Raw genomic sequence first — 11046 nt, forward strand, 5'->3', positions numbered from 1 at the left:
ATGCAAAACTGTTTAATTTTATCCACAAACAGGTGAGGATTTATCCTCCGCCTCTCCTCGGTCATTATAGCAGATGTATTGCTTGTTTCTTCCTGCAGAGGCGCACCCTCCATCCGGCTCGCCACACACGTCTTTCTCATCGGCGGCTGTTATTATCAATTTTCTCCGATAATGGACGCGGGATTCTTCCGCGTAAGATATTTAATCTTATTTCTGACTTTAAGTGTCTTGTTGTTAAGTTGCCTGGCTATACATTGTTTGCTTAGAACATTGATGTGCCATATGTAATTCGGCGGAGGGCCATACAGTCAGAAACGTTACGGCCAGGGCTTCGTCTATCAACCGATAACAAGCTTGGGTTTCGCCATTAGTCGTGTTTCAACTGGGCAACTCTCAGAGTGAAGCTGCACGTCTTAACTAAAACAATGTGTGTTACCCTACAGCCCAATGTAACGTTACATTGCTTAAATGTTATAACCTTTCCACATTAATGCGCAGGTGGGAAACATTTGCAGGAAGTAGACGAGCCAACCTAGCTAGCTAGCTACTGCTAATTTGCTAGCTTTGGCTAAAGATGGCGCCCGGGCGGTGCATCGTTTCTGTCTCTGTGGGCTAGTCACGACCACTGATACGCTCCCGTTAGCGAGTATATGTAGACATTTAGGTGTATTGAATTACTGCACTAATGTGACTTTTGATATTGTGTCCACATCAGCGCCGGTTTCAGTCAAAGTAGCCGCCAGACTGTGCTAATATTAGCCGGTCAGTTTTCCTTTGAGGATTAAGCAGGCTAACTGTTAGCTTAACTAAGGTTAGCTTGCTGGTATCAGTGTCACATACGACTCAATTTGACGGTTTAAATTTAACAGGATACTTTGGTCACCTGAACCGACGTTGATTAAAAATTTGAACTTAATTAAGTACACGTGTTAGTACAAGTATCCCAGGGTTAGCTAACTTAACCTAAATTCTGTGTTTTGGTTTCGATGTACTGCCGGTTTCTTAGAGTGCAGTAACGTGACGCGGGGCTAGGAAGTTTGAAGCATACGTTGATTTGCGTGTAGATACAATTGCCATCGTACATCAAACAAGCTAACTAATATTTGATGGTTTATTGTTCCTTAGGGCACGAGTGCGGAGCAAGACAACCGTTTCAGCAACAAGCACAAGAAACTGCTGAAGCAGCTGAAATTTGCAGAATGTCTGGACAAGAAGGTATGAGACCATCCACATGATCAATAGTTTTTCCACTGTGTTAGTATCTTTTCCTCAACAAATTGTTTCTTTTAAAAATGTAATTACTTGTGATTTGCCAGCCACCATTGCCATCATTTGCATTGAATGAAACTGAAGGCCACAGCTCCAAGTAGACCATGTAGCCTCAGGTCATTTAGTCACTGATTGATTTTACAAACTGGGTGCTTTTGGTTGCTTGTGTCACCCTTAGGTGGACATGACCAAAGTGAACCTGGAAGTCATCAAACCTTGGATTACCCAACGAGTGACAGAGATTCTGGGATTCGAGGATGATGTCGTCATAGAGTTCATATTTAACCAGCTTGAGGAAAAGGTAAGATCTATAGCTGTGTTATTTTTTGTTTTTTCAAAACATAAATTTGAGGGCAATGCTTAGTCAGTAAGAAGGGATATAATCAAATAATTGCACATCCTAGTCAAATTGAAATTGAATGGGTAAAGTAACAATTGGTATAAAACTGATATATGATAACATAACCATGTTTTGCTGTTATGTGACAAAGTGCCTTTATTTAGCAGTCTTCTAATGATGATGTGATTTATGATTTAAAAGGCCTGAACCAATATGGATGTTATACCTTGCATCAGAAGTATAGCACCAACACCTAATTAGCTCTCTCCTGAGCCCAAAGTCACTGAGCCCAACTCTCCCTTCATGATGCAGTGTGTGGTTTGAGGTGAGTTATATGCAGGGATCACCTATATCATGTCAGTGAAAGACACACCTGAACAATGCCATAATCATATTCTCCGTAGGTACTTGCAGTGCATCATTAAACTGCCCAGATCCCTTTTAAATGTAACTGGAATTATAGGCTAAAAACAGTGAGGATTTAACAATGTGCCACAGCCTATTGTTAAGAGTATTGGATCTCCTTTTTTACATTCTTAAAAGAGTGAAGAGTATTTTAACACCAAGCTGAAATAGATTGTTTAAGTGAAAGTTTCAAGTCTTTTGCACCTCTTTTGGGTGTGGTCAGAAATGTCCTCTGTTGCACTGGTAACCATTCCTAAAAGTGATGCGATGGTTGTCATGATCACACCCCAGGTGTATCTGCATCATTGTGGCAAGTTCAGAACTTAAGCCACTGGAGGTCAGCAAAAACAAGATCTTGAGCTGATTTTGAGTTACACTGTAACAAGTCTGTTAAAACCTCTGACTCCACCAGCATCTCAAGTGAGTGTGGTCAGATGTGTAACAGACTCCTGATTTGCAACCATAAGTAACAATACTTTTCAGCTTGGTGTTAAGTTACTCTTTATGTTTTCGACTGTAACAAAGTCCTTCTTGGCAGTAGAGCTGTAATGTGAAGCCCAACTGGTGTTATGTATTTCATTTCGAACTCTAAACTGCATGTTCTTCATCTCAGAGGCTGTAGGCTACTTTATTTAAATAGACTCATCACAGCCATCATAACCGAGTTAACTTTTTTTAATTTATTTTTTTTGAATCATACTGCTCCACTGATATGTTAAACCATGTTGAAGCTAAGTTTAAAGGGTTCTGTTGCATAATGGTAAGATTGGCTAATTGAATTGAGATTACGGTATCTCACAATTATTCTATCAGTTGTTGAAATAAAACTCCTTTTTTTGTGTAACTGTGTACTCATTATTGCTTGTTCGTCTCTTGCAATTTAGATAAATGATATAACATTAAGCTCAAGGTGGTTGAGTCTCAAGCAGTAGGGAGGCGGAAGCAAGCCAAGGGAGCTCCGTGCCCACTGATCCCACGGGACTCACTGAAGACACCGGAACTGTACTTGCAGTGTTGGGTTTTAATGCACTCTGTATTGTGGCTATTTGTTTAACTCCTGAAGTGTAGACGGAGGGGAGACTGGAAAACAGTGGGTGGGTAGGGACACAGAAATGTAAAGTAGTGAGGATAGCACTGAGGAAATCAAAGTATTGATATGGCATTTTTTTTTAATGATAGATTATGTATCTGGGAAATAAAAATTGGTCATAACAGCAGTATTGCATGCAGTTTTTATATGACTAGATATGTCTCCCCTCAGCAAGCTTGCATTCTCAGTTTGAGTTTGTGAGTACAATTTAAATCAATCACACTTTTATTTTGATTGGTTATTGAGTCCAGTATTGGACCCAAGGACGTTAAATATTCTAGTCAGTATCTAACATGTTTTGAGTATGGTTAACTACATAGTCACAGGTATAGTTTAGTGAAGAGTAGAAGGTAGGAAGCCCCATTTGTGGGATCCTACCTCCCTCTGATATTTGCCTTCAATCATTTCAATTGCCATATGGTCTTTCTCTCCCCCCTTCGTGTGTGTGTTGCAGCATCCGGACAGCAAGATGATGCAGATCAACCTGACAGGCTTCCTGAATGGGAAGAATGCCCGTGAGTTCATGAAGGACCTGTGGCCCCTGCTGTTGAGTGCCCAGGAGAACATTGCCGGCATCCCCTCTGCTTTTTTGGAACAGAAGAAAGAGGAAATTAAACAGAGACAGGTGAGCTGCTGTCTGAAGTCAAATTTGGCAAAATGTCTGTGTAAACTCACGGTCCTGGATCGGTGGCTTCTGACGATGTGTAGGAGGGTCAAGTAGCCCAGACAGATGAAGACAGCGTAAATAGGTCTGACAAAGTCATAGACGCGCAGAAATAGCGTGTCTAACTTTGGAGACACATTTTTGTAAAATGCTATGATCACAGCGAGCTAATATAGAATAAACAAGTGACAGTATATGAACACTGCAGGATTGAAGATATATTGGTGATGAAAGTGATGATTGATCCAATATTGTTCCATTTCTGGTAGATTGAGCAAGAGAAGCTAGCTTCTCTTAAGAAGGTGGATGAAGACAAGAAGGAAAAGGACAAGGAAACCAGAGAGAGGGCTCAGTCAAAGAGCCCGAGGAGGTAAGAGAAAACCTTTCAGTATTTAGATTAGTGGGCAGAAGTTGCATTTGTGTATTTATTGCAGAAAATGGAAAATTGTTCTTGGTTTTCTTCTCTGTCCAGGCGAAAGACAAGGTCACCATCACCACGGCGAAGGTCACCAGTGAAGCGGGAAAGGAAACATAGCCCCTCACGCTCCCCAAGACGCAAACCTAGCCCAGCTGGTGGCAACTCACCCCCTCCACCCCTGATGCAGCTGCCTACAAAACCGTTAGAGCAGCTTGTGGAGCCAGATACATCAGGAAGAGCTCTGCCAGAACCAGTGGTCCAAGAAGCTTCTTCCACCTGGTTTGTGGAATACTTCAAAAATTTAAATTTTATCTGGGATCCAAAGTTTGTAGTTATTTGTTTTTAATGTAAATAATAATTATAATAATATAATAATTTCAAGTTCACATGATCTTATTTTCATGTATTATTTTAGTTAGATACTTGAGTCAAATGTCTAGGTAGTATTGTTGGTTGTATAGTAAGGTTTAGTGTAGTATAGTCGTGCCTTTAGATTACAATAATGATCTGACGGAACGTTCAATCTTCTTTCTGTGGTCTATAGTGACACAGTTGTGGAGGTGGTGAAAGCTGACTCAGTGACAGAAGTCAAAGAACCCTCCCTAGAGAAAACTCATAAGAAAGAGGAAAGACCCAGGTCTCGGGAAAGGGAGAAGGACAGCAGGAGGGAAAGGCCTCACCACCGCTCCCGTTCTCATTCCCGTTCTCGCAGACGTCGCTCCCGTTCTAGGTAATTAATTCACATTCATGGCATTAACTTACAATGATGTCTTCCAGTCTTGGGCCTCAATTACTTTTTATGTAAAATCAATGACCTCAATTCGCCCTCCCTACCCCATCAGATCATACTCCCCTCGTAGAAGGCAGAGTCCCAGGAGGAGAATGTCACCTCGTCGAAGGAGTCCCCCCAGACGTGGTCCCACCAGCTCCAGACACAGACACAGACGCTCCCCAGTCCGCAGGTCAGTGAGAACCTAGGCAGGGTGCACAGGGTGGTCTTGTGGTTAAATGGACCATCCTTAAATTATAGCCTCAATTCATCGTGATCTCTTCCTGTTTTCAAGATTTTAGTATTTTATTGTCATACATTGCATATGACTGCAGGGTGCTATTGTGTATACTATACCCCGGCCATGCTGAGGACTTCGGACCTTAATTTTCCTGTTTTAAGGTGTTAATGTATTCGTGTCCTACAGGAGGCGTTCTCGCTCTGCTTCATCCTCTGGCAGCAGCTCCTCAGGCTCTCGCTCACCTAAAAAAGCGATGAAAAGAATATCTAGCACACCTCCCCGAAAACAGGTCCATCATCCAGACACCTCCATTAGCCCTGCGGGGAAGGACAGGCGCTCACCGTCTCCACGGGCTAGAAGAGGCCGGGGTTCGGCTTCCCCACCCAGATCATCTGGTATGATCTTAACAATTCAATTCATCCGTGGCTCTCTGTATTTATTACATCTTTGTCTGGTATAGCCATGTGACCATTTCAGTTACTTGGCTTCTTCTGGTTCTTAGAAATCAGATTTCATTATTTAAAATGTTGCTTTGCTCAAATTCTTTGGTAAATGAGGGTACATAGAACCAAATTATTGCTGTGCAATTAAAATGTGCATGGGCAAGAAGTAAGCCATTATTTCAAATTTTATAATAAAACAAGAATTATTATTATTACACAAAGTTCATCTAAAATTCTTGGTGGCTTGTTTTTCAGGTTTAAAGCGAAAACCAGGAGGAAGGGGTGATTCTCCACCTGATAATACCAAGCCCAGACACTCTGAAGGGTCTGACTCAGGTAAGTGACAAATTCTCTTTTAAAGAACTGTAATGACCTTTCACCTCTCAGCTCACTAACAGAGATGACCAGTCGTATGGAGTTCCCAGCCACTTCTACTTGTCATAAATGGACTTTTTTTTTTTGCCCAGTTTGTTTGCCCTGATTTTTCAAGAGGGAGGGGATGTTCACCTCATTAAGGTCATTGCAACTTGGCTTTGTCTTAAATTTATTTGCAGGTGTCATTTACAAAATGCTTAATTTTAATCGTGCCAACGAGAGGGAAAGGAATATTTGTGAAAATGTTTTTTTTTTTTTTCTTTGTTTTTCTTTTTTGGTCAAGAATGATTTTATACAGTAGAAAATGGAGATAAAGTTCAATAAGGTAGAAAGTCACGTAAATGTGTGCCATATAACCTCATTACAGTGCCCCCATTAACCTGCTCTGATGACTCTTTTTTTTCCCCATTTTTTTCCCCCTATTTTTTATTTATTTAAAAAAAGGCATTGTCAATATACAAAAAATAAGCTCAGATAATTTTACATAAGGCCCTTTTCCATTTTTTTGTGTACAAGTATACATGCGGATCAACAGAAAAAAGTCTATAAGGATCACAGTGCTTGTGTGTCGTAGCTCAGTCCTCCAGGAACCGCTCTGATAATTCTGTGTAGTAAACATGTATTGATCCCAGTTAACTCATCACTATAAACGGAGTGAAACAAAACTCCTTATACCAACACAAGGGACACTAGTAGTATAAATATATGGTCCTATTGCACTGTGCCATGCTGAAACATGATCAAAACTCAAACCAAATAAATAAACCAACAAATCTATTTCTGTAATATTTGTAACTTTTCCATGGCAGTCTGTTTAACTGGTTTTGTTAACACTGATGGGACACTCAATGCTCTACATTTCAGAGGAGGATAAAAATGAGAAAGGGGCAACAGCAGATTCGGTGCAGCAGCGACGTCAGTATCGCAGACAGAATCGACAGTCGTCTTCAGGTTAAAAGCGTTTTTATCCCCGTTCTTTCCTCTCCCATACCCAACCCCTTTCTCTAACCAAGTCTCTGTCCATGTCATCTTGCACTCATCGTCTCATGGACTTTTGAAGCTGTGCCCTAACCCCAACCTTGGTGTCTTTTCCTCACCGCATACAGTTAAGGCTACAACGAAACAGTTGCTGATGCCCCCTGTCTCTGTGGTTTCAGATACAGGGTCTTCCTCCTCAGAAGATGAGGGACCCAAGAGGCCGACAGCAGGGCCAGGTGCAAGGAATGGTGAAGTCAGGAGGAGACGAAGCCGTACGCCTTCCCCACGGAGGCGACACAGGGATCTCTCTCCAAGGTTAGACATAGGCACAATACTTATACATAGGTCTGGGTGATAAAACGATAGCAATAATTATCGAGAAATTATTTTCTTCGATAGAAACAATAAAAATGTTTGATAAGTTTTGAATATAATTAGGTCTGCATTGCACAAGTTAGGATGCACGGTGAGGTATAAATGCAGGTCAGCACATGATATTATTTACAGAGGTACGCAGTGGCTGGCGGGCAGAACACAGCTCAAAGGACGAAGATATTGTCAACGAGAGAGGCCGCTCAACTTCAGTACTTTGAAGATATTTGGGCTATTTAGTCTGACAAAGACAGCAATGTGCACTGCACACTGTGCCGGAGACATGTTCCATCAAAGTCAGGCAACACCCCAAACCTGTTTCATATTTGAAACAATATCGGCCGTTAGAACACACAGAAAGTGAGAAATTACAGGCCCAAACAAGTATTAGTGGACCCTCAACGAGCGCCAGGCCAGTACCCAGCGCAAATCTTCTTCTTTTATTTATTTTGCAGTCTGATCATGTTACATGTGCGCTGTATCACACTGTAGAACTTAATTTTCTATTTACTATGTTGAGTAAAAAGGACTGAAAAGGATTTTGATTTTAATCATGCATATTTTGTCATATTTTGAATGTTTTACCTCAGAGTTTTTAAATGTTCTGCTGTTTGGCAAGTGTTTGTCATGTTCTGACTAAATAGAACAGTTTAAAACCACAATTGACTGGTTTCTTCAACTTTCACTCAGGAGCTAAAATCAGCCTTTTAAGAAGAAGAAGAAAGAAATAATGATGTGGCATTTATCGTGATAAATACCGATACATTTTTATCGTGATAACAGTTTTGGCCATATCACCCAGCCCTACTTCCACACTATCTGAATGATTTAACTTCTAAAACCCACATTATAACCAACAATATTTGTACCTTTCCAGGAAAAGAAGATCTCCATCTCCTGGACGCAGACGACGCTCCCCCTCTCCCCCACGACGTCGCAGATCTCCCTCTCCTCCTAGACGCAGGTATAAGCATGGTCATGTCCATTTTGTTTTATTTTAATGTTAATAATCAAGGATTCAGAGTGGTTTTTGACAATTGTATTTGGTGCCTAGGTCTCCCTCCCCACCTCCCCGTCGACGATCTCCATCCCCCAGACGATATTCTCCTCCTATCCAGCGTCGCTACAGCCCCTCACCATTGCCTCCACAGAAGAGGAAGATGTCTAGCTCTCCTGCTAAACGCTCCTCTCCAGGGCCCAAGCGACGTCCCTCTAGGTCCCCCAAGCGCAGAAGTTCTCCTGCTCAAAGGAGACGCACACCTCCATCCTCCTCATCACCACCACCAAGACATAGGAGGAGCCCCATGTTGCCTTCTGGCTGGCAAAGCAGGGACACACGGTCCCCTGCTGCAGGAGCCGGCCGCCCGTCCCCATCTCCTGTAAACCGCAGTCGCAATCTTAGGGGTTCCACCAGTCCCCAGGGACGTTTTGAAAGCTCCTGCACATCTCCATCAAACCAGCGAAGACAGCAGTCCCCTTCACACAGTGGCAAACCCTTCCGCAGAGTGTCCCGCACCCCAGAGCCACGCAGCAACCAGAGGTAAAAGAAGCAAGCATTTATAGGACAGTCGTTTTATTCTTTTTGTACACTGGAACCTGTGTATGTGTAGTTAGTCTTTGAACATCCTCCTGATGTCAACTGTATCTTCTCCACAGACCCTTTCCAAGCCCCCAGCCTATGAGGAGAGCATCTTCCAGATCAAGATCTGTTTCTCCTCAACCAGCAGCTCAGAAACGTCCACCCCCTGCATCTGCCTCCCCCTCACCGTCTCGCTCTGCTAGTGGGTCCCCACCACCAGCCAAAAAGGCCAGCAGCGGTTCCGGCAGTCAGTCCCCAAGCAAGGTTTGATATTTAATATTATTATCCTAAGGTTGATGGTATTAACACTTAAAGGTTTATGACTTCAGTCTTGAATATTATGCATGTCTTCACATGCAGAATGCCACACATTCTGGAAAAAATCTGCGATGCCTGGATGTTTTTAATGTGCAACAAAATTATAATTAGGTTGTTGCATGCCCCTAAATTGAATTTTGTCTAGTATCCTAAAGGGTGTTAGTTTGTAATTGGGGTTTTGTTTAGGGATGATGTTGCAATGAAAGTATGCAGCTGGAAATGCAGTTTGAAATCTAAAGTGTTTTGAACACTCCAGACAATTAGATATGCATCATCATCCCATCTCTTAAACACTTTGAAAGACCTTTAATACTGGGAGTACTTGAAAGCATCTTGAGCCGCAAAACCAATTCTGTAAATTGTTGGAAATTCCCTGGAAATTATGTATTTAATTAAGTAGGAACCCCGCTGTTGCATAATCCCTGCTTGGCACAGTAATGCTTTGAATGTCATTCCTATTATGTTGTTTATGTGTGTCATTTAGTAGCACTCAATGTCGGCCTCATAAAAACCTGTTTTATTGCAGAACTCAGATGTTGACGGCAGTGGGAAGAAAAAGAAGAAGAAGAAGGAAAAGAAACACAAGAAAGAGAAGAAACATAAGAAGCACAAGAAGCACAAGAAGGAGAAGAGTGGTGCTGCTGGTAATGGAGATGGGCAAGAAAACCAGGTTGTGGAGGAGGATGGAGATTCAAGAAAGGTAAAATTTGGTTACTAAAAATCACAGAAACTAAGGCCTTCTGATCCCTGTTCAATAAATCTTAAAAAATGAAACTAGTGGACTTTACTACATTACTAGTGGACAAAACTAGTGGATACACGAGTGATGTTTCACACTCTTCTTTTAGGAATCAGATAGTGAAGTAGATGACAGCTTGGACGACCTAGAGAAGCACCTAAGAGAGAAGGCCCTGCGCTCCATGAGGAAGGCCCAGATGTCTCCATCACAGATGTCCTGAAAACAAGGGGCTTTCTCACTTTTGAATTTTCCACTCACTCTTGATGTTTGTCATCAACCTGGTTCAGCTTTAGAATGTACAAATTGTTAATTCTTGAGTCTTTTGTTTTTCTCTTTTTACTGGTTTGGTACATTCTGAAGAGTGCGTTGCATTATGAGCTTGATTTGTCAGTTAGTGTATTATCTAAACTGTAAAGAAGCTTGTGTTGTCTATCATTTTAAATTGTTGAGCAGGGAAACGGTTTAAGCTCGGAGGTTAGAGTTGGGCAGGTTTCAATTATTTTCCACAGCCTACACTAGATTCCATTGAGAAATTATTGCATGTGCAGTGATTGTCTCTGATGTGCATGAACCACTGACCTTATGGAGTGTAGAGAAAAACCAACATACAGTAACATACTGTTACTACTGCCTTTTTATTAGTGGAACCAGTGACACAGCTGTGTGCACTGTTAGAGGCCCTAACAGAATGTCTTGTCCCACATTGTAACTCAATAGAGGTGTTTGGCATTGTTTAACCTGCTGTTTTTTCTGACTTTGAAATGATCTTGTTTTATGACTAAAACAGTCTGATATGATACAGAGTATGCTTTAATTTTCCAAATGAATTGATATGCAATTTTATGTTGACACTCTTGCACCAAGCTAATCTCTGTGGGACTGCTCTATAATTTGTATTTAGCAACCCTGGCTCTTGTCATCTGGTCATCCTTTCAGAATTAAAACCTTTTTATAGGATTTGTGTATTTTCCTTTAATATAAAGGGGCTGGAAGATTTGATCAGTTTTGTGTTGGTGGGGATCTATCAACTGACAATCGATTTGGAT

General features: G+C 41.6%; 1 protein-coding gene across 5 annotated transcripts; it reads left to right on the forward strand.

Annotated features, from left to right (window-relative positions):
* Positions 1-101: 101 nt before the first annotated feature.
* srrm1 (serine/arginine repetitive matrix 1) lies at positions 102-10957 on the forward strand. Of its 5 annotated transcripts, XM_056392868.1 has the most exons (17): positions 102-192; positions 1126-1215; positions 1448-1570; positions 3559-3729; positions 4038-4138; positions 4241-4465; positions 4731-4916; positions 5029-5148; positions 5383-5591; positions 5895-5975; positions 6879-6965; positions 7172-7307; positions 8242-8328; positions 8419-8904; positions 9021-9207; positions 9788-9961; positions 10110-10957. In XM_056392868.1, the coding sequence occupies exons 1-17, from the start codon at positions 172-174 to the stop codon at positions 10218-10220; spliced, it is 2595 nt and encodes an 864-aa protein (XP_056248843.1). In that variant the 5' UTR covers positions 102-171; the 3' UTR covers positions 10221-10957. The 5 variants fall into 5 exon arrangements, with proteins under 5 accessions (XP_056248843.1, XP_056248844.1, XP_056248846.1 ...); XM_056392869.1 differs by lacking the exon at positions 6879-6965; XM_056392871.1 differs by lacking the exons at positions 102-192; positions 1126-1215 and adding an exon at positions 1811-1934 and having other exon boundaries at positions 2899-3729.
* The last annotated feature ends 89 nt before the right edge of the window (positions 10958-11046 follow it).

This window comes from Seriola aureovittata, chromosome 13 (assembly GCF_021018895.1).
Source record: "Seriola aureovittata isolate HTS-2021-v1 ecotype China chromosome 13, ASM2101889v1, whole genome shotgun sequence".
NCBI classification, from domain to species: domain Eukaryota; kingdom Metazoa; phylum Chordata; class Actinopteri; order Carangiformes; family Carangidae; genus Seriola; species Seriola aureovittata.

Bases quoted from the DNA above. Each gene is read 5' to 3' on its own strand.
- srrm1 (XM_056392868.1), top strand. From the start codon at position 172: ATGGACGCGGGATTCTTCCGC. The intron at 3,730-4,037 runs GTGAGCTGCTGT...CATTTCTGGTAG, and splicing joins AGGAAATTAAACAGAGACAG to ATTGAGCAAGAGAAGCTAGC. The intron at 9,208-9,787 runs GTTTGATATTTA...GTTTTATTGCAG, and splicing joins GCAGTCAGTCCCCAAGCAAG to AACTCAGATGTTGACGGCAG.